This window comes from Capronia epimyces (assembly GCF_000585565.1).
Source record: "Capronia epimyces CBS 606.96 chromosome Unknown aczIQ-supercont1.10, whole genome shotgun sequence".
Taxonomy (NCBI): Eukaryota; Fungi; Ascomycota; class Eurotiomycetes; order Chaetothyriales; family Herpotrichiellaceae; genus Capronia; species Capronia epimyces.
Genome location: NW_006912913.1, coordinates 1,204,264 through 1,230,282, shown reverse-complemented (window position 1 = coordinate 1,230,282; position 26,019 = coordinate 1,204,264). Strand labels below are relative to the sequence as shown.

Below are 26,019 nucleotides of genomic sequence, written 5' to 3'. Positions count from 1 at the left end.
CCATGTTGTCCTTGAACCATGTTGTCCTTGAACCATGTTGTCCTTGAACCATGTTGTCCTTGAACCATGTTGTCCTTGAACCATGTTGTCCTTGAAGCATGTTGTATGCTCTGTAAAATAAAGTGAAGTTTACAAATGATATATCATCTTAGGGGGCTTGCTGGGAGTATCAAATCTTAGGGGGTTGGGCAATACTACGTTGTAGTTGAAATCTGCTCGGAGCCCCCTTGGGTATCACCCCATGCCGCTTTTAGACCCGTCTCATGGCAACAGTCACCCTCTGGGAATCTGCATCTATTCAAGTGCCTCCCACTCTTCTTGATGTGTTTGCTCCTTCACTTCACCTAGCCCTCTGTCACTATGTGCAAGGTATTTATAGGCCCTATCAAATACAAGTGCGGCTAACATGCAGTGATGAGGGTTGTGGCGTGGTGAGGGAGACGGTCAGATTTGGGGAAATAACCAAGCGCCATTTGGATTGTGAACAATGCAAGGTATTGAATCTCTTTTCGCTGCCAGAACACTCCGACAGTGTAAGCTGAAGCCAAAGTAAACCTGCCATGTGGTGCCATGCTGCGTACCAAAGCTCTCTACACCCGTCTACCATGCCCTGGTACCAATTCGACCTCGTCAATCATGTCTCGCTCCCCAAGACTTGTTCCTCCAGACCGGGATGCCTGGCCTTTTCATGGAGGCAGGACTATCGAAATTTGGACAGTATGTCTACCCGCAGCCTAAACCCCCAGGAGGCGACCCGTGATACTCGTACCGTTAAGACTGTCCGGATCGTTGCATACCGCTGGCACCGCAGGACTAAGCATTAGCGACAACCACTCTCTATATGTCTTCTGCTTCACGATGGAAAAGCCGTCCGAATCAACATGGCAGCCGAAGCTGGCTACATCGATGGCCGACTTCTGTGGAGCAAGCACGATTGTCAGCTCTCGACCTCTGCAATCAGACACTGGGGATTTCCACGTTCAAGGAACGGTTCGAGTGGGCGACATTGCCAATCTTCCCTACCGCAAACATCGTCATTTATATGACATGTCAGGAGGGGGTTCTGGGTGTCGGTGGTGGTGTACGTAATGTCAACTGGTCTTGAGGTTTTTGCGATTAACCTGCCGCGGTACACTGTTTTGAGCGACTGGTGCACTGAAGGCTGGCTTGCGAACGCTGCACAAACCTTATGGCCTGATCTTCTCTATCTTCTCGTATCCCATTGCATATAGTCCAGGGCACTTTCCAAAACCCCGGAAGTCGCAGCAGGTAGTCCTTGCCCACTCAAGTAGGTGGAAGTAGAGAAGAAGGATTTACAAGGTTTTGAGGTTCGGCTTCGTCGCACCTTTTGATAATTTCAGCTCTTGGTAATGTTATTGCGACCATCCTCAAGATATAGATTTCTGAATCGGCTTAACTTCCTGGTTGTGATGGAGAGGAAACTCGATGGCCGCTGGGCTCAAGTCTTCGGAGAGTCGGTTTTCAACGCATTATTCGGCGTTGCCAAGCTGTTGGACAATGTGGACGTAGACTCTCGGGTTTCAAGAATGAAAGGGAGTGAAGGGGGGAAGGAATCTTCCGCTGAGGTCAGTGGTATTTGAAGGCAGGGTGGAACGGATATAGGAGGGTGAGTCGGCGTCGGGGGTTCTGGTCCTCCTGTGGCCAGGTATCACATACCCCGGCTCACTCTGACTCGCACGCGACGGGGGTGAGTACAGGGCGGCATCACCCTACGCCGGAAGCAGGGCGATTCGCGAGCAGTTTTTCCAGCACTTGGCAGGGACTGGGATGCGATTCACGGGACTGGCGTTGCAGTCTGTGCTCGCGAGCAACTTTCACTTGCAGCCGGCGCAAGAGCCTCACTATTATTGTCACTTCTCATACACATTCATCTCCCGTGATTCATTTGGCACCCAAGCCATAGAATCTCCATATCGAATGACACTGCTCCGCACCCGGTTTCCTTGCCTATAAATCCCCCTCCGCTCTCCTCGAATCAACCACCTTCCTCTGCCCTCCACAGACACTCCATAACATTAGCCAAGATGCCTGAAGATCTCGATCTGAATGATGAACGCCGAGATAGCCAGGAAGACGGCGGCGAGGAAGAAGTAAGGTCCCCGCTCTTTCTGCACAAGGCGGTGCTGACAATGTTCTACAGGAAGAGATCGCAGCAATGAAGAGGCGCGTCGCGGAAATGGAGTCCGAAGCGGCGAAGCTGCGAGAAATGCAGAGTCAACTAGAACAACAGTCAGAGAGCGGCCGCAGGGAAGACCGAGAAGATGTCGATGCGCGCAGTATCTTCGTCGGCAACGTGGACTACAGCGCAACACCAGAAGAGATCCAAGCACACTTTGCAAGTGGACCAGGGACAATAAACCGCGTCACGATTCTGCTGGACAAGTTCACTGGTCATCCAAAGGGGTGGGTTTAAAAATCCAAGCACTATCCTGCATATGGCTTGTTCAAGAGCTGGATGCGGTCCAATATTTTCAAGATCATTTCATGCTGCCTGGCAAGAGATGGATTACTAATGGAACTTCGCGCAGGTATGCATATGTGGAATTCTCAGATCCTGCACTGGTGGCACAGGCCTTGGTTCTTAACGAGAGTCTCTTCCGTGGCCGCAATCTCAAGGTTGGTGTGGATGCTCAATTCCGTGAGGCGAGTGCTGATAGACTACAGGTTGTTCCAAAACGCACCAACCTTCCCGGCATGAGTCGAGGTAGAGGAGCAGGCAGAGGCGCTCCAGCCCGCGGCGGTCGAGGAGGCTTTGGAACCCGAGGTGGTTACGGTGGTAGCTATGCAGGACCAGGTGGTGGCTACGCCCCCCGAGGCGGCCCACGTGGTGGTTTTAGAGGACGAGCTCGTGGATATGCCCCTTATTGAAGGCCGGCGACACCTGTAGCAGCTTGATTGTCAACATCAAAGGTGGCACAAAACACCCCGGGGCTTGCGAGACAACGACAGTAAAGGGAGGAGTCACAACTGTCGTGTGAGTGCTGGCCGCCACAGCATACAGCATACAGCATCCTGGGGCTCGAGACATTGGTCAATGAGAGGCTCTCATCTCCCCTTAGTGTATGGGGCTGACCAAATTCCGCAGGCTTGCGAGGGACTTGGGTGATGTATGAAGAAGATAAAATTCATTGGACTGTTGAGGTGTCAACACGAGGGTAAGCCACCATATGGAGTGGACCACATTAGGGAGAGAATGGGCATGATCTCATCCGAAACATCAGCCTCACCAGGCCTTTCATGATGAGCTGACAACAGATCCTACATGCAGACCAGTAGCTCTGTTACACTTGTTGAAACTGCATCGACAGATCCGTTGGTTATAAATTCACACTGGTGGTAGCTGGTGGTAGTAGCTCCCTGTCGTGCCTTCCACGATTGGTATGATGTAAGCTGTCGTATAGTTGGTCGTAGTAGCGCAATCTGGAGGCGGAAAGTCCTGTCCTGGGTGTGTAATGGGCCTCCACCTCCACTCCAGGGCTGAGCAGGCAAATCACTCACAGTTATCAACTTCAGCGACCAACTAACTGCCTACGCTTTCTTCACTTGATGGTGGTATTGTCAATACTTTTTCTCTCTTATGCAAGCATGACATGAGCGCGCCCTCTCGCTCCTGCGCCCGCCGGAACAAAACCCTTATCCCCCATACCGTGCCCTTCCGCAAAGTTCTTAGCGCCTGAAGACACTCGAGCTGCGCCTCGTCCAGCGGGACCCTACTCCGTACACTGGCTGACCTTGCGAATACGGCACGACCTCTAATCCCCAAGATATCCTGTGAACTGCAGAACTCATCAATCTCTTCCTGGACCTCCTTTCTCTGTATGACAGAGGTCTCGTACTGTCCATCCTCACGTCTCATTGCTTGACAAAATTACCCCGCCTACCTACTGCCGGTGGCTAAACACGTCGACCGCTACCGCGCGGTCAGGAAAACAACATGCCCGAAGCGAATCAGCCTGCGTATGTAGCCGTCTTATATCCCTGATTGGCAATGTTTGCTAACCACGATGCAACAGAGAACCCAATCTGCGAGTCACGAGTATGTCCCAGGGTTCCCTTTGATCTGTTACCAACTCGAGACTGACCAATTTTTCAAGTCATCGCGGCCGACGGGCTCTACAAAAGAGATGTCTTCAGTGAGTTTACACGGGCTGAAAATACCCAAAAGAAATGGCTACTAAGACTCTGTAGGATTTCCCGACCCTTTCGCCGTCGCGACCATCTCAGGAGAACAGACCAAAACAACCTCCGTCATCAGGAAGACATTGAACCCTTATTGGAACGAGTCCTTTGACATGTGGGTGGTTCTTGTCAGGCAAAAAATACAGCCCATCCGCTGACTTTGATGCAGGCGAGTTACAGAAGATAGCATATTGGCCATTCAGATTTTCGACCAGAAGAAATTCAAGAAGAAGGACCAGGGCTTCCTCGGAGTTATCAATATCCGCATTGGCGATGTTATTGATTTGGACGTGGGCGGAGATGGTAGAGCCCGTCACTCGGCATTTCTATACCCCAGATACTAACGGCTATCAGAGATGCTTACTCGGGATCTTAAGAAGTCCACCGACAACCTTGTCGTTCACGGAAAATTGATCGTGAACCTATCCACCAATCTCTCTGCGCCCCCTCCAAACCAGCAAACTCGACCTGCCCCGAGTACCGCACCGAGTGTCAACGGCTCACAGCCTTACTCTAGCAGCACCGCTGTGAACCAGACCCTCCCTGTCCGATCCAGGAGTCCGGCCCCGTCACGCACGGCCACGTCGGCCTCAGGAGACGCTAGAGTGTCCAGCAGCGCCGTGAACGGCTCTGCCACACAGACACCATCCAATGGCCCTGGCAGGTCAGGAGGGTTTAGCTCCTTCGAGGATAGCCAAGGACGGTTGCCAGCTGGATGGGAACGCCGAGAAGACAATCTAGGTAGAACCTATTACGTTGACCACAATACTAGGACAACGACCTGGACAAGGCCGTCGAATCACACGAGCGAGAGTGAGACTCGCACTCGTCTCGAAGCGAACATGCAGATTGAACGTCAACGACATCAAAATCGGATGTTGCCTGAAGACCGCACTGGCACGAGCTCGCCAGCGTTGCAAGACTCTCGGGGAGGGTCTCCTTCTCAACATAACGCGGTGTCAATGATGGCTACCGGGGCCACTACTCCGGGTACCGGAGAACTTCCGGCCGGTTGGGAAATGAGACATACCCCAGAGGGTCGAGCTTACTTTGTCGACCACAATACCCGAACTACGACTTGGGTCGATCCGAGAAGACAGCAGTATATCCGTATGTATGGGAACAACCCATCGGGCAACAACACCACCATCCAACAACAGCCCGTGTCGCAGTTGGGACCATTGCCTAGTGGTTGGGAAATGCGACTCACCAATACAGCCCGTGTTTACTTTGTCGACCACAACACCAAGACAACGACCTGGGATGATCCACGGCTGCCCTCTTCCTTGGACCAGGGCGTTCCACAGTACAAGCGTGATTTTAGGCGCAAACTTATCTATTTCCGGTCACAACCTGCTCTGCGCATTCTGTCTGGGCAATGCCACATCAAAGTCCGACGGGGTGCCATCTTCGAGGATTCGTATGCCGAAATTATGCGGCAGAGCGCGACTGACTTGAAGAAACGTTTGATGATCAAGTTTGACGGCGAAGATGGTCTGGATTACGGTGGTCTTTCTCGGTAAGTCAGCCCCTAACACCGACTCTGCTCGTGCTGACGTTCTGTTTAGGGAGTTCTTTTTCCTGTTGTCGCACGAAATGTTCAATCCGTTCTACTGCCTTTTCGAATACTCGGCGCACGATAACTATACTCTTCAAATCAATCCTCATTCTGGTATCAACCCAGAGCATCTCAACTACTTCAAATTCATTGGTCGGGTTGTCGGACTGGCAATTTTCCACCGCCGGTTCTTGGATTCCTTCTTCATTGGCGCCTTCTACAAGATGATGCTTCGGAAGAAAGTAACCATTAACGACATGGAGGGCGTTGATGAGGAATATCACAAGAATTTGACTTGGTGCTTAGAGAACGACATTACCGACGTCCTTGATCAGACCTTTTCTATCGAAGACGAGCAATTTGGGGAGACGAAGACAATTGACCTGAAGCCTGATGGTCGTAACATTCCGGTCACAAATGAGAACAAGAGAGAATATGTCGAGTAAGTCATGCTGCCTTTGAGACTGCGAGCATGTCAGATTCTAATCATGTGCAGGCTTGTGACCGAATGGAAGATTGTAAAGCGAGTGGAAGAGCAATTCAACGCATTCATCACCGGATTCAACGAACTCATTCCTCAAGATCTCGTCAATGTCTTTGACGAGCGTGAGCTGGAGCTTTTGATCGGCGGCATCGCTGACATTGACGTTGACGACTGGAAGAAGCACACCGATTACCGTGGCTACCAGGAGTCGGATGAGGTGATTCAGAACTTCTGGAAAATCGTCCGAACCTGGGATGCAGAACAGAAGAGTCGTCTGCTGCAGTTTGCAACCGGCACGAGCAGGATCCCTGTCAACGGGTTCAAGGATCTACAAGGAAGTGATGGCCCAAGGAGATTCACCATCGAAAAGGCGGGCGAAATCAACGCTTTGCCGAAGAGTCACACGTGGTATGTTGTGTCCTCTCTTCAATCGACATCAGTCTGGTGTTCTATATCTGACTTTGCCGCAGTTTCAACCGACTCGACCTTCCCCCTTACAAGTCTCACGAAGTTCTCCAGCAAAAACTTACGATTGCCGTGGAAGAAACACTGGGGTTCGGCCAAGAATAGAATCTTGTTCTTTTCGCGCCGGCCATGCGCTTAGCACATGGTTATTCTATTCGAGTACGCCTAACCAGTGTTATCCGGTCCTTGCGCTTACATATCCGACCCCTCGACTAGGGAGACATGTAGGACGCGCAGGGAATTTAGACATATTGCGGTGCGTCGTCTTTTCTGCACCAGAAACTGAAGGTGGCTTGATACTAGTGCTGGTGGCATTCGTTGGGCGGTGGTCGATTTGCGCCGGTAACCGTCGGCGGCGAGCTTGGGATCGTGTTGGTCCGCCTTGGTCGAGTATAAGGCGCAGCATAGTCGCTGGCTATTGACGGAGCAGAATGTTGACTGCTGATTGATTGGACTCGTCTGGTGACGGAGAACATGCAGCGCCGTACGTAAATGCAGGGGAGTCGGTGGATGGAAATGCAAGTGACAGGTTATTTTCACTCCCTTGGTTCTGTGCAATGCATTGATGGTTAGGAATCGACACTTTGGTAGTGGGCATCGATTTCGATGAAGGGCATTAAATAAATACAACTGGGGGGTTGGGATGGGTCGAGCAAAGGCCTGCGGGAATCACTACTATACTCGTACTTGGTAGCAGGACTGTTGAAGTGTCCGTTGCGTGGTGTATACGTAGGGTTTCAGGTTCATTCATTCATTTCTAGGCCTAAGCTTCAGCCTCTCAACGGTTTCCGAAAGCCAGGCTCTACAAGACTGTATTAGCATTCAGGGTACATAGTGATAAGGCGAACTTCAGCGCCGTATTGAGACCGGTTTGAAAGCGACTTAAACCCGCATTAGAATCATATCAGTACTAACATACTAGTACTTCGTACCTGGGGTTGAAATCCGGTTGAAATGGCTGTATACATACATAGTACCTTCATAGCAGTCGAGACGTCTAAGGCCAGACTGGGTTCGAGACAATACTAATCTACTACGTATACATACTAGTATATTGTCTTGGTAGTACTGTATAATGCCATAAAGAAGAAGAAGCAGGACAGGATAGCTGAACTTTCAGTTTGTATAGTAGTACCTAATACATAATGTATGTAGATGCATGATACATAATTATGCCATTAGTATCTCGTCGTTGAAGTCGTCAGTATTATGAATGAATGCATAGGTGATCCGATTCAAGTCCAAGCTTGTTGATGGAGCTGCTGGCCTACGTACGTCGCCAGGGTCATGGCCAGATCCATCCCTCTGGTGTATATGGCGGCGGATCGTCATCTTCTTCCACTCGATGTTCCTCAACTTCTCCTCCTCCTGGATGATCCTCTTCTTCCAAGTCGAGAGTCAAGTCGAGAGCAATCTGGACCTGGCTGTCCGATGGGGCAAGCGTCGTCTCCGCTAGATTTCCGGCGAGTCGGCATGGTTCGGATGAGACCAGTTCTCCAGACGCCATTTCTGCATTCTGCCGCAGCTTCTGTAGATCATCATCGGCCTGGTCATAGGCTAGGCCATGGTCAGAGTCATTATCAACGCCGGCTTCGGGGCTAGGCTTCCCGTCTGCGCTCTTGGACGGGCCGTTGGAAAAGATGGGAGGTTGCTGGTCTTCCGTTGTGGAAGTGATATTGTCATCGAGTATCAACCCATTGATCGGCTCGTCGTCATTGTTACGCGAAGCATCGGGAGTCTCAGTCGCATCATCTTCCTCTTCAAGGGACCTTCTTCGGTATTGTTTGGTGTGAACCTGAGGATACCAGAGACGCAAAACCTGGTGATACTCTGTGACGGTTGCGTCAAAGCCATACTCTTCTTGTATGGCCCGCTGAGCTGCCGGGTAGCCAAGTTTCTGGACAAGAAAGGCTTCCAGTATCACGGTCTTGAGGGTACACCACTCCTTGACACGATCTTCGGATATTGACATGATCATGGTCTTCAAAGACACCTTGTCTTCCAAAAGCTCGGCATTCGTCCGAGCAAAGGTCAGAGCTCCCTGATCCTGGCGGTTGAAATCACGCATCTGGGATGGCATGGGAACATGAGTACAGCGTCTTCTCATGCCGAGAATAAACTCTCTGCTATATCTCCAGTAGCCTCTCTTCGAGTCATAGATAGAATCCCCCGACGGAGCGGCTGATTCGGTCATGTAGCTGCGGTAATTGAGAGTGTCGAGATGTCGGACGAACTGGGGAATGTCAGCGTCTGGATCGTCTTTGACCGCCTCGTCACCACGCATCTCCCGCCGAGACATCCTCATCAGCTTCAAGCGCCTCTTGTTGTATTCCTCTAGGTCGGCTTGACGGGAAGCCGCATTGCGTGCCCGGGCTTCGACCATCTTTTGGTTCCAATGGTACCTAGTCGTGCCACCTATCTGTCTGGGAAGCGCCTTGTCGCACCAAAGGCAGATCCTTCTCCGTTCCTTGTCCGCATCGAGCGGTTCTCTACAGTCCTTCCCGTGGCAGTTTGTAGCTGCTGAGGAGATGGCTTCCCAGTTCTGCAAATCTTTACAGTCGAGGCAAAGCCAGCCATCGTCCTTCAAAGTGCAAGTACAGGAGTCCTTGGTACTTCCATCTGGGTCATACCACTTTCGCTTCAGCGGAGCTTCATTCGGAGGGTGTAGCACAAAGCGCTCGCTCTGGCTTGGATTTCCCGTCTCCCAGCACCTGTTGCAGAGATAGCGTGCCCGATTCTGAAACGTATTCTCGTGGCCCCGGGCGAACGAAGAGCGGACGATGCAGGCGTCACATATTGGTTTCGAGCAATACCGGCAAGGCTTGGGGAATGGGCCTTTGGTATGAGTGCGGGAGGAGCATTCGAAGGGTGCTCGGCGCTTGAGCCGCTGCCAGTACAGCGTGCCATGTTTCCCAATGTGCAGTCCTTCACGGACGAAATGGCAGTCTGTGGGCAAGGTGCAGTCCCGAGGCTTCTCGAACCCATGGAGAAGAGCACGGAGACCGACGCTTATTCTGGAAAGAGTGATCAGATCCCCGGCGGGAAGATGCTGGCTTAGACTGCTGACAACCGGCCACAATGACAGCACTGTCTCCAAGGTTGGAGATGGCGTTGAGTCCATGGTATCTGCGTCAATCTGATGGGTGACGTGATGGTGGCTGTGATCAAGCTCCGTCAGCATGGGCAGTGATGCTCCATCGACCTGACGCAAGGAGCGGATGGTGTCGCCTTTTTCTAGTAGGGGCTCACGACAAGCTCGCGCCGGCTCTGGTAGAAGTCCGAGTTCATTTGGAACGGCGGAGAGCTCGTGAGGTGAGGAGAGGAGAGGTGAGGTGAGGTGACAGAACTGTCACTCGGCGACCTTCGCTGTGGTTCCGTCCGCATGTCGCATGCAGTGAGGCTGGAAAAGGCCGCAACATGGTCGATCGGTGTGGCTGTGGCTCCCCGGATTTTGTGGCTGGCGCATGTCTGGTCCGCCGTTTGCTGCTCAAGCCTCTCTCTGCCTCTGAACGTCGACTTTTTTTCCGGCGAGAAGTGCAAGGTGTAACGTGTATACGAGCATTATCCTCCATGCGTTGACCCGGATTCCAGGTGCTGAGTTCGCGAGTGCAGCAGTCGCCTTCTACGCGCCTTGCCACCACTCTCTAACCTCTAACCTACCTCATACGCGCTCGGCTCGCCCGACCAAGGCTGGTCGCCATGTCTCTTCAAACCTACGTTGACAGTACGATCTATCTGTGCCCTCAGCTTCCACGATAGTCACAAGCTGATAGATTCTTATTGCAGAAAAGGTCCTGGTCATCACAGTCGACGGTCGGACCCTCGTCGGAACCCTCCTATCCTGCGACCAGGTCACCAATATTGTCTTGAACGACACGGTCGAGCGCATCATCCGGCCCACCGACGACCCTGAGCCGAGCTCCCAAGTCAGTCATGGCTTGTATCTTGTGCGGGGAGACAACATCACGATTGTGGGACTTGTGGACGAAGAGCTTGACAGCAGCATCGACTGGGAAAAAGTGAGAGGGGAGGTCATTGGGACTACGAAACATGGGTGAACAAAACAATAATGGAGACACAGCGGGAGTTTTCAGAGTATCGTGGAATGGCTGCTTAAGGGTGTACAGCGACCAAGACCAACAGCGACGGGAAACGACGTCGAGATGCGCACCGTAACAGAAAGAGGTTGATGTTGATCTCGAGCCGGTCAGGAGATAGCCGGGCGAGCGTGAGCGCCAGCAAGGCCTTCTTGAAGACTGAAGAGATTGAGACGGTTCAGCATGGCCAAAGAGTATGTCTCGTCTATGTTCAGCCCAGATACCGGTGGTTAACATCTCCATTAAGAAGCGGTTGTCTCAAGTCTCTCGAATACTCCCATTGTGCCTTTTTATGGCACATGGCGCACCTGCTGGCGGACAATCAGGCCGTGTTCCAAGCTCCTGCTTGGGATCGGGCGATACTTGCTCGGTCGGATGTCAAATCTGCCTATCCTATGTCTCCCGGCTCGGCTCCTACCACCAACGAACAGCGGCGAAGAGTCTACAACATGGACGACATGTTATCTCGAGGGAGTGAACATACAGTTCTATATATCTAAATACCCTCGTGTCGAAAGACATGGTACCCGTTACCAGACCGTTTACTACACTTGAAGCAGGACCTTGCAGACACACAGAACCTGGTGAGATTTTGGACCTGCAGGCTCCGGCTCACTCGTTGCCATCGAGATCAATATGCGAAGCGGAAAGAAGGGTGGCATCCCCAAGATTGCTCTTTTTTTGGCCCGTGGCCGTGGCCTCGCTGTTGTATCGATTCTTATTTGCTGATTAGTATACGGTATAGCAGGTTGGTGCCAGGTACTAAGCGTTGCGATTTCATGATTGTTATGAATGGTATGGCATCCATCTATGGCATCTATGTTGTCTATTCGTATATGGCTTGAGGCTCTTCTGTCTCGTATGACCCCTACCAGCATATCCCCATCCACCATATTTACTACCCATTGACTTGTCACCTACTTCACCTCACACGGGTGGGTGGCTTTTCGGGGATAGGTACGGCCCTTGAATCCTTGTCATGTGTGAAACTGATCACCCACTCTCTTAACTATACTACCTTGACTTGGCCAACAGCCCTTCCCATGCTTGAAGCGGAATCTTCCCCTTTTGCGGCTTGTCCGGCTGGCCCCGGACATAGTTACCGCTGTGCCACAACTCTATACCCAACGTCTCGGGTAAAATCCAGTCGACGTTCTTGCCAGAGAAGTTCATGATCACCAGCCAGCGTTCGGCGGGCGAAGAACCCGTGCGGATATATGCAAACACGTCGGGGTGTTCGTGCGCGACCTCCTCGTAGTCTCCATAGACAAAAACGGATGCATGCTTCTTGCGATGCCGGATGGCCCGTTGCCAGAATTGCCAGGTGGACAGTTCGTGAGAATTATCAACATGCATCTGGTCCTCGACATTGATGCCTTCGGCGTAGTCGTCCATGACGCGCATCCAAGGCTGGACGCCGGGCTCGGTGAAGCCCGCTTTCTCCTGGCGGGACCACTGCATTGGGGTACGGGCGTGGTCTCGGGCCTTCATCTGGATGATCTTTTTGGCCTGATCGAGCTGAGTCTGATCGTCACCGTGTAGCCGCTGGACTTTCTTCCAGTAGTTTTGCGTCTCAATGTCCTTGTACTCGGTGCTGACGTCCCAGTCGATCGGGGCGTTGCGCATCCCGATCTCCTCGCCCTGGTACACGAACAGCGTGCCGCCCAGGGTGGTCAACATCAGGGCGAGCAGTTTGGCGCCCTTGTCGCGCACCGTGTCCGCGTCATCGGCATACCGACTCACGCTGCGCGGGTTATCGTGGTTCTCGATGAAGACCGAGTTCCAGCCGTCGCGCTCGATCATGCATCGCTGCCACCGGCTCACGATCGACTTGAGTTCTTTCACGTCCCAGGCCTTCAGCGCCATCCGCACGTTCGGCTTGTCGATGTCCACTATATCGAAAATGAAGATCATGTTCAGCTCCCCGGCCTGCGAGCCCACTGTGCGCAGAATCTCGTCTGGATCCGATACCCCCGGCATCTCACCCACCGTGATTGTGTCGTAATGCGAAAGTACTTTGCGGTTCATCTCACGGAGAAATTCATGCAATCTGGAAGGCATGTTAAGATAGGCCCATTGGCGGAACGGAAAGGCTCTGAGGGTGGGCAGGTTCACTGACCTTGGTCCATTCACAAAGAATTGCGACCCAGGTTGGTACTTGTGGCTGATGGGGTCCAAGGTGGCAGGGGCATCGGGATAGGTGAGGACTTTCGAGATCATGTTGATGACGTCCATCCGGAAGCCGGCCACACCACGATTGAGCCAGAAGTGCATCACATCCCACACAGCCTCGCGCACTTCTGGATTCTCCCAGTTCAGATCGGGCTGCTCGGGCGTGAACAGTGACAGATAGTACTCGCCGGTCTCGTGGTCGTAGGTCCAGGCGGAATTGGCCTCGCCCAGGATCTGAGCCCAGTTGTTGGGGGGTTCGGGGACGCCGGCCTCGCTGACGGACTTTGGCGGTTTCCAGATGTACCAGTTGCGCTTGGGGTTATCCTTGGACAACCTGCTTTCCAGAAACCAGGCATGCTGATTGGAGGTGTGGTTGACGACCAGGTCCATCATCAGCTTCATTTCTCGCTTCTTCAACTGGGCGATTAGCTCGTCCACGTCTTCCAGCGTTCCATACATTGGGTCAATGGCTCGGTAGTCGGAGATGTCGTAGCCCATGTCGGCCTGGGGTGACTTGTAGATGGGACTCAACCAGACCACATCGACGCCGAGGCTCTTCAGATAGTCGACCCGCGAAGTGATGCCCTTAACATCGCCCCAGCCATCGGCATTCGAATCCTGGAAGGATGACGGGTAGATCTGGTACACTACAGCCTCTTTCCACCATTTCGGCTGCGCGTAATGGTGATTGTTATCCAACCTCCCATTTGTCTCGGACTGGGTCGTGGCTGTAGAGGCCGGCGTAGATGCGGCCGTGGATGTAGACGTGGACATAGTATCGGCTGATCTGGAGGGTAGGTTTGCAAAATATGGGAGGAAATACTATGGAAGTAAGAGTACAAGAGGAGAGAGGAGGATGGAGAGGTCTATCAAGTGTTTCCTAGTATGGTCAAACTACTCACCGACTTACCGATGCAATCGACAGGGTTCAAAATGGGAATGGCATTTTTATCCTGATATCTGGCTGGTAGATAAGAGACTGTCTCCATTATCATCATCTTCTCCAGCTGTGTTCGCAGTCGCAGGCGTCAATGGTCAATGAATGAATCGGATTCCCACCTGCAACTGGGCTTGTTTCGGCGAGAGAATCGCCGCCGTGTCGTCATCTCTATCATCTCCAAATAGGGCAGCATAGCCGCCTAAGGCCTTAGGAGCCCCCACGTGACTGAGTGTTTTAGTACCTTATCCCTCACTGACTCCTGACTCCAGCTCCAGACTCCAGACCACCAAAGCACCGTATAGACAAGGTAGCGTCTAGATGGTATGCACCACCGTATCTTCCCTTGTTTAACAGTCTACCGTCAGGGTTGGGACAATTCGTGCCCGAAGCAACGGGTTCGGACCCTGACAAGAACGAGTGAGTGGTGTGAGTACACTTCCACCTATGAGACGTACTTTTCGTACCTCTTGAACAGAAATGTTGCGAGGCCATGTGAGACCCAGAGGATACAGTACTATCAAGTGGCAGTCTCTTTAATCTTGTTTTCAGCCACAGAACTCCATCAGCGGGCATCTTCAGCAAGAGGCCAGAGACAAGGGCCCCTAAGCCCTCGTCGCCTGCCGGAAACGAGTAGTGGGCACGACGGAATTGCTCCGAACTCCATATCCAGTCAGTTTGACGTTGACATCAACTACCTGCATTTTCAACCAAGTCAACATATCTCATAGGAAACCTGTTGGGAGAGGAATCGTCAAATGCTCCTCCGGCTAGGACGACAATCTATCTACGTTCAACAACCGGAAACAGGAATCAAGTATGGCGTCTCTCAAGTCATGGTTTCCCATTCCCAGGTCCAGTCATTTCTCCCTCGCCAATCTGCCCTTTGGCATTATTTCCACCGCATCGGGACCTACGCCTCGAGCAGCGGTGGCCATTGGTGATCATTGCTTGGATCTGCAGGAGTTCTCGGCGTCGGGGGCCTTCTCATCTTTGGGATTCGACGTCGCCTGCTTCTCCAAGCCTACACTCAACGACTTTGCAGCCTTGGGCAGACCAGTCCATCGCGCAGTGAGAAAACACCTCCAGGATGTCTTTGCCGAGAACACGTCCATCCCGGATGTGTTACAGCACAATCCCACCTTGCAAGAGAAGTCCTTGATCCGTCGCGACCAGGTGACTCTGCACGTGCCCATGCAGATTGGAGACTACACCGATTTTTATGCAGGCAAGAACCACGCCTTCAACGTGGGCTGTCTTTTCCGAGGACCAGACAACGCGCTTCAACCGAATTACACGCATTTACCTGTGGGCTACCACGGCCGAGCATCATCAGTGGTCGTCTCCGGTACGCCCATCACCAGACCCAATGGCCAAATCTTGGAGAACCCGGCGGCGACTCCCAAAGTCCCCATCTTCAGTCCCTGCCGACGACTCGACATTGAATTGGAACTGGGGGCCTTTGTGTCCAAGGGCAACGCACTAGGCACCAACATTCCCATCTCTGAAGCGGCGGATCACATCTTTGGCTTTGTTCTGCTGAACGACTGGTCTGCGCGAGACATCCAAGCCTGGGAGTATGTTCCCCTGGGACCGTTCCTGGCCAAGAATTTCGGATCAACCATCAGTCCGTGGGTCGTGCTCACCGACGCCTTGGAGCCGTACCGGTGTACAGGGATCCCCAATGACACACCGCTGCTGCCCTATCTTGAGGAGAAGGAGAAGAAGAATGTGTATGATATTCGACTACAGGTGGATATCACCCGTAAGTACAGCCACCTTCCACCCAGCCTCTGGTAATGGTTTTTTGGAAAACTGACTGGACTCGACTATGCAGCCGAGGGACAGCCGCCGACCACCATCCTCAACTCCAACGGACGACACCTGCTCTTCTCGTTTCCACAAATGCTCGCCCACCATACAGTTGGCGGATGTCCGATGGCGGTGGGTGACCTTTTGGGGTCGGGCACCATCAGTGGGCTAGAGCCAGGGACGGAAGGCAGCCTGCTGGAGATCACCCAGGGCGGGAAACAGGCCGTGCAGTTGAATGGCGGAGTCGAGCGGAAGTTCCTCCAGGACGGAGACACGGTCACTTTCTACGGGGTGTGCGGTACAGAAGAATCTGGTCTAGTCGGGTTTGGGGAATGCTCGGGCAAGATCCAGCCTGCGCCAAAGATATGAAAGGAGATACGATAGGATTGGATGGAGCAATGGAGCAATGTAGCGGAGCCTCGAAGTGCCATGTCAGAATTCAGAAACGGTGAATAGTGCAGTGCCAGTACTCAGCACATGGGCCTTAGGTCCGGAGGAGGCGGATTAGGACACAACAGAAGTGATCAAGCACCTAAGCATACCTATTAGGTGCCACCAGGTGCCTACCACCAACCTACAGGCTGTTACTTGCCTAAAGGTACGGACCCTAAGCCGCCAATTCCGCCCTGGATCCCTCACCCTCTTACCCCGGACTTGCCGGATCTTCTCCGCCTCTTCCTCCACACACCCAGCGCCCCCTGCGCCGTCCAGTCCCGCCCCTGGTCCGCCCGGTAGCCATCCTGGACGGGCATATTTCCGCCATTGCCATCTCCATCGAACATGCAGACATACCTGGTAGTGCCTGGTACACCACTACAAACAGAGACACGCTGTCTGCCCCGCGAACGTCATGCATGGAACAAACAGCGCACCGGGTCATACGGTCCTACCGTCCTCTCGTCCTACCAGACGCTGGCCGAAGGTAAGCGGCGCAATGCCAACCTCTCACCTTACACCCTGCACTCACCTTGATCACCGAGTTTCGGCCAGCATGTCACCTACTCGACGCATCTACGATCTACGGGGGATCCCAGAACTCGGTACATGAAGAGACTATAACTGACCTCCTCCCTTCGATTGTCCTTGTATAGCAATTCCACCTTCCTAAACTTGCGACCATTCAGAGATCAAACACGCCTCCAGGTGCCTGAATCAACGCCGCAGCTCTAGGGGCCTGCCATCCCACATATATTACACGGCATATCGAGCAGGCCTAACTAAGGGAGACCAGTCTGTCCCTGTGGTATCTAGCAGAGACTGCCTGAAACTGCATAGTGAGGCACAAGAATGTCTGCCACACTGTCTCCGACCACGGTTTCCTTCCTCCTCCTCACCCTGGGATACTTCCTGATCCGGTACCTCAATTCGACCGACCAGCCGAAGATCAAAGACTTGCCTGAAGTCCCCGGTGTGCCTTTGTTTGGCAATCTCCTTCAACTAGGCCAGGATCATGCCCGCATCACTGCTCAGTGGGCAAAGAAGTACGGCTGGCCAGTGTTCCAGACTCGTCTGGGCAACCGACGCATCATCTGGGCCAACACATTCGAATCGGTCAAGCATTTCTGGATCACGAACCAGTCGGCCCTGATCTCCCGGCCCACGCTGTACACCTTTCACAGCGTGGTGTCGAGCAGCCAGGGATTCACCATCGGCACCTCGCCCTGGGATGAGTCGTGTAAGCGACGGCGAAAGGTGGCAGCCACCGCGCTGAACAGGCCGGCCGTGCAGAGCTACATGCCCTTCATCGACCTGGAAAGCTGCGTGGCCATCAAGGACATGTACCAAGACAGCAAAGACGGAACAGTCGACCTGGACCCCCGCAAGTACTTTCACCGGTTCGCACTCAATACCAGCTTGACCCTGAACTACGGCATCCGTATCGACGGAGGCATTGACCAGGAGCTGCTCCGAGAAGGTTGGTTCTTCTTCCTGTCCTACAAAGACTACCCTAGGCTGAGCTGGCTAACACACGAGATATTCTCTCTGCAGTGGTGCATGTCGAGCGAGTGGTATCCAACTTCCGAAGCACGTCGAACAACTGGCAAGATTACATCCCACTCTTGCGACTGCCGCTCGTCTCCCGCCAGAACAAAGCGGCAGCCGAGTACCGCCAGCGCCGGGACAAGTATCTGACCACGTTCTTGGATATGCTCAAGGAACGCATTGCCAACGGGACGGACCGACCGTGCATCACGGGGAACATCATCAAAGACCCCGAAGAGACGCTGAACGAGGCCGAGCTCAAGAGCATCTGTCTGACCATGGTCTCGGCGGGCATCGACACGGTGCCGGGCAACATGATCATGGGCCTCGGATACCTGGCGTCGCCGCAGGGCCAGCACATCCAGCAGAAGGCGTACGAGGAGATCATGAAGGTGTACCCGACCGACGGCGAGGCGTGGGAGAAGTGCCTGGTGGAGGAGAAGGTGCCGTACATCACGGCGCTGACCAAGGAGATTCTGCGCTTCTTCACCGTCATCCCCGTGTGCCTGCCACGCACCAGTATCAAGGACATCAAGTACGACAACACCGTCATCCCGGCCGGCACCGTCTTTTATATGAACGCCTGGGCGGCCGACTACGACGACAGCCACTTCAAGGACCCGGCCCAGTTCATCCCCGAGCGCTACCTGCACGACCAGGAAGGCAGCGGCACGCCGCACTACGCCTTCGGCGCCGGAAGCCGCATGTGCGTCGGCTCGCATCTGGCCAACCGTGAAATCTACACCGCCTTCCTGCGCATGATTGTCGCCTTTCACTTTGTGCCCGCGGCCGATGCAGCCGACTGGCCTGTCCTCGACGCCCTCGGTTGCAACAGTATCCCGACCGCCTTGACCACCGAGCCGAAACCGTTCAAGGTCGGCTTTAGGATTCGGGACAAGGATGCCCTTGACCGCTGGATCCGTGCGAGTGAGGACCGCACCAAGGATTTGTAGGAGGCACACACACACACCAGCCCTTCTCGATCGATCCCTTCGGAGGCAAAGGGGGCGGGTGGGTGATGAGGGAACTGGTGCGCTCTGATCTGGGCCTTCAGTTATAGGTAGCCTCCTGGACGAGCAGTAATCATCTATGTATGTACTACTGTACTGTATGTTCAGGACCCCTACTCGTTAGTACCTTAGTCCATGGGGCTGGAGTTGGTACTGCGTGAGATGAGAAATCGTGCCCTAGGGCCCAGGCTGCGTGCTGTAGTCCACTCACTTCGCGAAGTCTCCTGATCTTGTGATGCAACAGGGTGACCAAGGCTCGAGGTGAATGGAACGAAGAGTAAAGGGGACTGGATTGAGTTAGTATCACTATACGCCAGCACAATGACACCCACATCGAGATTGAGAGTCATCGCCGTCTTCATCAAACCGTTATCTCGCTACTGCCGATGGCCATGGCCTTGGCCCTGGCCCTGATGACTGAATGGCTAGATCGACTTGTGCTATTTGTCTCATGCTGCGCGTTTGTCATCGATTGTGCACGGAGTCAAACTGCGTTGGTCGGTGGCAGGTAGTCAGAGAAATGACGGAACGTTCCTGTCGTTTATGTGAAAGCGGACGGGACCAATCTACCTACCTGGACCTCCAAGAACCTAGATGGCACCTGTATACCTCCTATATACACCCGTCGATTCAGACCTGATCCCCTATACTTCGTACTGCCAGCACACATTATTTTTAATATCCCTTTCTGTCTCCCCGCAGGCACAGCGCCCAACCTAGCTCTAGTATATCGATTATAAGACCTGACTGTCCTGTCATCTCACATCTTTCCACCATGTCAAGTCGGCCAAAATGGTATGCTACGGAGCATGTGAGATGGTGGCAGCGCAGCGAGATCATCCAAATCGCCAAGGACTCGTTGGAACAGCGGCGAAGGCGACAGAAGATGAAAACAGCGCAAGGTGAGTGATGAATCTGAGGCTGAAAGAAACGTCACCAGTCATCATGCACCCTGCACAGTCACGTTGTCTCTAGTAGTTATCGTCAACCCTGGTTAGTGTCTTGTTCATATTCCCTGCATTTATCGGGTTCTGGGCGAGCAAATGTCACGCAGACCAAGCTGCATCTCGGTGCCGGTGCATTCATACTCCTGACACCATGTTGCTCTGTATTGTGCCTTGCGTTGGAGTTTTGCGCGCATCTCGAGGCACCACCAGGCACCACAGGCAGGCCCCATCGGTGACATAAGACGAGCAAGCAGGGCGAGGAGGCCAGATGATTCGCTGTTGCCACAGTGGGAGACTCGTCCGCTTTCGGACAGTTCTAGATCACGGAAGAAGTGACTTTGGCCGTTCGATCCGTTCGTTCATTTCTGGCCGCCCAATGCCAGTCAAAGTTGGAGGATGAGGGATGATAACAAGCACCAAGACGGGTTCAAGTTCCAGCGGAGGTCGGTTCTCGCGAGCTCAGGCTATTTTTCCGGCGGTCGATCAATCAACAACGTGGTATTCGTATGATGGCATGTCGACCCTCTCCCCTCCGACAGGGATTGGTTGGCGTCATCAGCTCGGGCGTCCTCGAAACGTGCTTGATGGGAAGTTGGACTTTGCCGTCTGTGCTTGGGCGCATTTCCATTGCCAAGGCGCAGTTTCCAGCGCAAGCTGCGTGCTGCACTGGCAGTGGATGTAATCGGCTGCCACTGCGTCATGCCCCCCCGTACGCCGTACAAGCTGGTCCTCCTGGGCTTGTTCGGGCGTCTCAGGCTGATCCTCAGGCGCTATCGCCTAAGCCGCGAGGTGTTTTGTCGGCCTAGTCGCCAGGACTCCGGCCGACTGACCACCTGAGTGCTGAGTCGCACTCAACACAAACCAATTATGATACAACAACTGTCGGACGAGGTCTTATTTTTGAAACTCTGCTTGAGGAGCTCGATCTGGCACAGCCATGCTCTAAATGAGGCTCAGGCCGCCGACCACCGTGTCTCCCAGATAATCTGTCATTACTCGAAGTAAGCGGACTGATCTTCCTGATGAGGCGCTCAGCGTTGAGTGCTTTTTCTGGGGGCGGCAGCCAGTAGTGCCACCTTTCCTACGTATCAGCGGCAAAGTCGGCACAGCGGCAGTGGTGCCCAGGGAGCCCGAGGCGCCGAGCACGCCCATTAATTGGGCCTGGCGATCAGCATCCCACGGGCTTACGGGCTCCTGCCACTACGATCTTGTTATTGTTGTGGAAAACCTACGCCTCATCCCGCCATCCACGCTCTTCGACCAGTCACCGCAGCGCCCTGCCCTCCATCCATCCAGTCCAATCCCACCATTTCCCCCTCTATCACAGCTTGTTCGCTTTTCTCGGAGGCCGTTACGCTCTTCGCTCCAGCTTTTCCAGGCGATGCCCCCGATGTCCTGATGCCCACCTTTCCTTTTGACGGTAGCTTGCTTTTTGATCCTGCAAGCGGCGGCCCACTGCCCACTGGCGCCGATGCTTCGCAAAGCAGGACCCTGATGGGATTTCATTCATATTCCTCCCACGGAATCAATCCTCACTTTCCCTTCGACTCATTCCGCACTCTCCTCTTTGCTGTGAGCAGTCGATGAATTTACTCAATTCCAGGTGACCCAGCGACCATACCGCCCCTCATGCAGGGCCTCAAACGTTTGCAGGAAGCCATCGAGCGGCACCGTGAGAACAAGGACATCAACATCAAGTACAAAACTCCCCTCACCAGTAAGTCTACCTCTGCTCCTCCTCGCTGCCCCCCCATATCCAACAGCATTCCCTGCCAAGCGAGACTCAACCTCGGACGATTTCCCGACTCCACCTTGCCTGCAATCGGATACTGACGTCTTCGCACCGTGCAGTCCGCAACGTGAACACATTCACCGACGAACAAGCCATCGACGATGCCTGTAACCCCATTCGCTGTGACCGACACGTACGAATATCTGAATGGGTTCGGGGGATACAAAGAGTAAGGCTGCAAAGCAGTTTGGATCATAAGGAGACATACTAACGCCACTCACAGGAGTGAGGCTGTAAAAGGCGCATTGCCGCTGGCGGCCAATTCTCCTCAGAAATGCCCTCTTGGGTTGTATAACGAAAAGTTGTCTGGAACTGCCTTCACCGCTCCGCGAGACGACAACCTGCAGTCATGGTTGTATCGAATCCTCCCGTCGGCCAGCCACCAGAACTTCGAACCCGTCCCTTCGTCCTCCGACCAGGCGCTGACCACTCCCACCCCAAGCTTCGGCACTCACTTCAACGCCATCCCAAACCAACTGCGGTGGGATCCATTTGATTTTGACAAGAAGGTCTCATGGATTCACTCGCTGCACCTGGTGGCTGGTGCAGGTGACCCCACCATGAAACAAGGAATCGGCATCTACATCTATGCAGTTGGTGCCACCATGCCTGAGAAGACCGCCTTTTACAGCGCAGACGGCGACTTTTTGATTGTTCCACAACACGGCGTCCTCGACATTCGCACTGAGTTTGGCAAGATATTGGTGCGCCCCAACGAAATCTGCGTCATTCCGCGGGGAATTCGATACCACGTTACACTACATGACGGTGAACCCGCGCGAGGATATATTCTGGAACTGTACCAAGGTCACTTCAAGTTGCCCGAGCTGGGTCCGATTGGGTCGAACGGGTTAGCCAACGCACGAGACTTCCAGTCACCTGTGGCCGACTTCATCGAGGATCACGAGAACACCGAATGGACCATCTACGCCAAATTTGCAGGCAAGCTCTTCTCGGCCAAGCAGTCGCACACTCCCTTTGACATTGTAGGCTGGCATGGTACCTACTACCCCTACAAATACGACCTTGGCCGTTTCAACGCGGTGGGCAGCATCTCTCACGATCATCCTGACCCATCCATCTTTACCGTCCTGACTGCCCCGTCGCACGCCCATGGTGCCGGCACGGCGGTGGCAGACTTTGTTATATTCCCCCCTCGGTGGCTGGTCGCCGAAAACACCTTCCGACCCCCATGGTATCATCGCAACACCATGTCCGAGTTTATGGGCCTCATCACCGGCAATTACGATGCCAAGGGGGCCGGAAAAGGAGGATTCCAGCCGGCTGGAGCCAGTTTACATAATACAATGAGTGGGCATGGGCCAGACATGCAGACATTTGAAAAGGCGTCGACGATGGACCTGCCGCCACAAAAGGTGGGCGAGGGTAGCATGGCATTCATGTTTGAGAGTTGTCTGATGGTGGGCGTCACGGAATGGGGGTTAAAGACGTGCCAGAAGGTGCAGAAGGTAAGGGTTTGCCCATATTCCAACTTGTCATGCCGTGGATGCTAATACTGGCTGCAGGAATATAATGCTCATTCCTGGGAGCCGTTGAAGGTGCATTTCAAACGACCAGATTCGTCACAGGTTGCGAGCAACGGGGCACAGGATACCAAGTGACGACTCGTGTTCGTTGGAGGTCTCGGTGTATAGTACGGAGTGCTTATGTATATGCTCTGGTCGGTTAGAATCGGTGATAGCACAGCGGCAATGGAATATGTCGCCCAATTGAAAAGATGGCATCCCACATGCTACGACTGCTCGTCAGCGAGTCCTCCCCTATTAGTATCACCTGCCAGGTGTATGTGTTGAAGCAAAGCGGGGGATTAGGGGACTGTATCACCCCCACTAAGTAAGTAGCCAGCTGTAGGGGCAAACTAACCGCAATAATCATGGCTCCTGAGACCCAATCTGATCAAATCTCGCAATCCACCAAGCCACCGTGCCAATCACGTCCACCTTGCTCCGCACGTGCGAGGCTCTCGCCGTCGACTTGGAACTGTGCAGCTGGTTCGATGCCGGGCACCAGGCAGAGGAGGAAGCATGCTCCTGAGTCCTCCTATCATCAGCCATCCACCGCACACGAGGGTCATTTGGGCTCTTTGGCTCAGAGGGCGAGGGTCGAGTGTCGAGTGTCGAGTGTCGTGTGCTCCCCTACACGTGCCCACGTCCGCCCGCCTCGACGATTGTCTCAACCTCCCGTTCCAAGCCCCCAAGGTATTTACTGTCCGCCGCCTGCTGCCTGCTGCCTGCGTCCTGTTCCTCTCTCTCGTTTCTTCGTGTCTGTCATGACGACGCCTATCAGTGCCAGCATCTACCGCCGTCTCATTCCTCAGTCGGCCCGTTTTGGACGGACCTGTCTCATGCTCTAAGACCTAAGACCTTGTCGGCATTGGAAGCCTGAGCCCCTTGCCTCCCCGCGTGACCGAGTGACAATTCCTCCTGTCCTTCTCCAGAGCCGTCCCGCCCTGCGCTGGGCTAAGGTCTGGCCCCTCTTGACATCAGCAACCGGAGCTTGAAGTTTGTGATAGCGGCTCTTTCTCCATCATCTTCATCATCTATCCAGCATGCCCCGGCCACGACTCCCTCCCACTCCGACCTGTTCAACAGACTTGAAAGCACAGGAGAAGACCATTCAATCCTCAGATATGGAGACGGTGTTTGCCCTTCCCCCCCCGGCCTTGCGTCCCAACGAGGGGGAGTTACACCCTCACCGCTCCAAGTCTACCACGCGAGGAAATTCCATCAGCGTCCCACTCTCTGAAAGAACGCCTCCCGTCTCGCCGACAGACAAACCGCTCACGTCCAGTCCTCGCCATAAACGAACTGCGTCTGGTGCCATCAAGGCCAACACGGAACCAACCAACGCCCAGTCAAAGTCCTCATACGAGCTTCCTCCGCCTCCCACTCGCGCCCGGAAAATCATTCAGATGAAGCCAAAGACCACCACCACCACAACCGCCAGTGCCTCCTCACCCAGCGACACCAGTTACCAACCTCCGACGCCGGCCGCGTCAGCTTCCAACTCAAGCTCACGGTCAAGCGGCACGGCGACCAATTCAAAGCGCAAGCAAACTTCGGCTGGCAGTGCGGCAGGACGGAAGATTGCCCGGAAAACTGCTCATAGCATCATCGAACGGCGCCGGCGGAGTAAAATGAACGAAGAGTTTGGTGTCTTGAAAGACATGATTCCTGCATGCGAAGGGGTGGAAATGCACAAACTGGCCATCCTACAGGCGGGGATTGAGTATGTTCGCTACCTTGAAGGCTGCGTGAGGCAACTCAAGGCTGAGAATGAGAAAAGGAGCAAGAGCGAATTTGAAATACCCCAGATGCCAGTTTATGAGCACATGGAAGAGGGCGAGGATGAGGAGGGGGAGGAAGGGGAAGAAGAGGACGACGAGGACGAGGACGAAGACGATGATGAAGAACTCCACCACCACGACCACACAGACAAGAGGACCTCCGAGCCCAATTCATCTGCCAGACGGCAAAAGGACCACCCTCCAGCAGCTGTGGTCAATGAATGGTGTTTGAGAGAATCGCGCACCTCTTCCATCGCCTCGGGGAACAGTTCGGCGTTTTCATCTCCACACATGCAGAGTCAGACGCAGAGTCAAAAGGGCGATCAAGCCCGTATCCACAAATGTCCCAGCCTTGCCGCTGTCGGCGAGGAATTGCTGGCCGCGTCGCCGACTCAGCCATTGACTCAGTCGAGCATCACGTCGGCAACCCCTACTCCCACTCTGCTCAGTCCGGCCTTTAACGCGATCCATTTCTCTCCGGATTTGAGCTTTCAAACAAGCACAAGCACAAGTACAAGCAACAATGTGAGCACGTCCGCAGAGGGCAGAAGTTCGAGTCTCAATCCACCCTCGACCTCTACGTCTGGGTATTGGACGACTGTGAATCAACGCTCCGCACCCAGTCCTCAGATGCAGCCTCTCCCGTCGCCCACGGCCTCGATGCATCTCCCGTTGCCTCATCCCCCACCGTTCCAATTGGCCGGTTCGGCGCTCCTTCCTCGGCCGACCTTGCCCGGCCAGCGTGACCGGGACACTCACACCAAGTCTCCCGGGGCGTTGAGTGATGTCTCGGGCACTGCGGAGGCCACAGCCGGCGCGGCTCTCATGATGCTCACCAACGAATGGAGAGCAGGGGCCAGAGAGCAGGGGAGCAGTAATGGCAGCGTGAGTCGGGGTCGGAACAGTACAGATAGGGCCAAAGGGATGAGTGTGAGGGATCTATTAAGCCCATGAGACCAGGGTTATGTGATCTTTGCAGGTCGCTCTGATAGTATACAATCGCTCTCTGGCCGTTGATTTTGACGTGTCGTGTCGATCGAGTCATGTCTATGTATCTATATGACTAGGTCTATGTCTAACATCATCTACTGACTATATCTCTATCTCTGTATATGAAACGCATCGAGAGTATACATGTCTAATATTAAGCTCCGGTAGTATCTATGTGACTAGGTCTATGTCCAGCATCATCTACTGACTATATCTCTATCTCTGTATATGAAACGCATCAAAAGGTGTACGGATACATGTCTAA

The 26,019-nt window shown here is 53.8% G+C and overlaps 9 protein-coding genes across 9 annotated transcripts; 7 read left to right on the top strand and 2 right to left on the bottom strand.

Annotated features, from left to right (window-relative positions):
* Positions 1 to 2,045: 2,045 nt before the first annotated feature.
* A1O3_10004 (uncharacterized protein) lies at positions 2,046 to 2,889 on the top strand (the record flags this gene model as incomplete). The annotated part of the gene is made up of 4 exons (XM_007740095.1): positions 2,046 to 2,111; positions 2,162 to 2,424; positions 2,550 to 2,637; positions 2,686 to 2,889. The coding sequence occupies 4 exons, from the start codon at positions 2,046 to 2,048 to the stop codon at positions 2,887 to 2,889; spliced, it is 621 nt and encodes a 206-aa protein (XP_007738285.1).
* Positions 2,890 to 3,955: 1,066 nt separating this feature from the next.
* Positions 3,956 to 6,812, top strand: A1O3_10003 (E3 ubiquitin-protein ligase hulA; the record flags this gene model as incomplete). The annotated part of the gene is made up of 9 exons (XM_007740094.1): positions 3,956 to 3,978; positions 4,035 to 4,057; positions 4,116 to 4,154; positions 4,210 to 4,315; positions 4,370 to 4,503; positions 4,555 to 5,719; positions 5,769 to 6,200; positions 6,255 to 6,650; positions 6,713 to 6,812. 9 exons carry the CDS (start codon positions 3,956 to 3,958, stop codon positions 6,810 to 6,812), a joined length of 2,418 nt encoding a protein of 805 aa, XP_007738284.1.
* Positions 6,813 to 7,992: 1,180 nt separating this feature from the next.
* Positions 7,993 to 9,828, bottom strand: A1O3_10002 (uncharacterized protein; the record flags this gene model as incomplete). Its single annotated transcript, XM_007740093.1, has 1 exon — positions 7,993 to 9,828. The coding sequence occupies one exon, from the start codon at positions 9,826 to 9,828 to the stop codon at positions 7,993 to 7,995; it is 1,836 nt and encodes a 611-aa protein (XP_007738283.1).
* A 578-nt stretch (positions 9,829 to 10,406) lies between these two features.
* A1O3_10001 (uncharacterized protein) lies at positions 10,407 to 10,765 on the top strand (the record flags this gene model as incomplete). Its single annotated transcript, XM_007740092.1, has 2 exons — positions 10,407 to 10,431; positions 10,494 to 10,765. The coding sequence occupies 2 exons, from the start codon at positions 10,407 to 10,409 to the stop codon at positions 10,763 to 10,765; spliced, it is 297 nt and encodes a 98-aa protein (XP_007738282.1).
* Positions 10,766 to 11,818: 1,053 nt separating this feature from the next.
* On the bottom strand, positions 11,819 to 13,750 carry A1O3_10000 (uncharacterized protein; the record flags this gene model as incomplete). The annotated part of the gene is made up of 2 exons (XM_007740091.1): positions 11,819 to 12,854; positions 12,924 to 13,750. 2 exons carry the CDS (start codon positions 13,748 to 13,750, stop codon positions 11,819 to 11,821), a joined length of 1,863 nt encoding a protein of 620 aa, XP_007738281.1.
* A 982-nt stretch (positions 13,751 to 14,732) lies between these two features.
* Positions 14,733 to 16,094, top strand: A1O3_09999 (fumarylacetoacetase; the record flags this gene model as incomplete). The annotated part of the gene is made up of 2 exons (XM_007740090.1): positions 14,733 to 15,678; positions 15,751 to 16,094. The coding sequence occupies 2 exons, from the start codon at positions 14,733 to 14,735 to the stop codon at positions 16,092 to 16,094; spliced, it is 1,290 nt and encodes a 429-aa protein (XP_007738280.1).
* A 918-nt stretch (positions 16,095 to 17,012) lies between these two features.
* Positions 17,013 to 18,661, top strand: A1O3_09998 (phenylacetate 2-hydroxylase; the record flags this gene model as incomplete). Its single annotated transcript, XM_007740089.1, has 2 exons — positions 17,013 to 17,640; positions 17,715 to 18,661. The coding sequence occupies 2 exons, from the start codon at positions 17,013 to 17,015 to the stop codon at positions 18,659 to 18,661; spliced, it is 1,575 nt and encodes a 524-aa protein (XP_007738279.1).
* A 2,897-nt stretch (positions 18,662 to 21,558) lies between these two features.
* Positions 21,559 to 23,079, top strand: A1O3_09997 (homogentisate 1,2-dioxygenase; the record flags this gene model as incomplete). The annotated part of the gene is made up of 3 exons (XM_007740088.1): positions 21,559 to 21,626; positions 21,681 to 22,926; positions 22,984 to 23,079. 3 exons carry the CDS (start codon positions 21,559 to 21,561, stop codon positions 23,077 to 23,079), a joined length of 1,410 nt encoding a protein of 469 aa, XP_007738278.1.
* A 947-nt stretch (positions 23,080 to 24,026) lies between these two features.
* On the top strand, positions 24,027 to 25,718 carry A1O3_09996 (uncharacterized protein; the record flags this gene model as incomplete). Its single annotated transcript, XM_007740087.1, has 1 exon — positions 24,027 to 25,718. The coding sequence occupies one exon, from the start codon at positions 24,027 to 24,029 to the stop codon at positions 25,716 to 25,718; it is 1,692 nt and encodes a 563-aa protein (XP_007738277.1).
* Between the last annotated feature and the right edge of the window lie 301 nt (positions 25,719 to 26,019).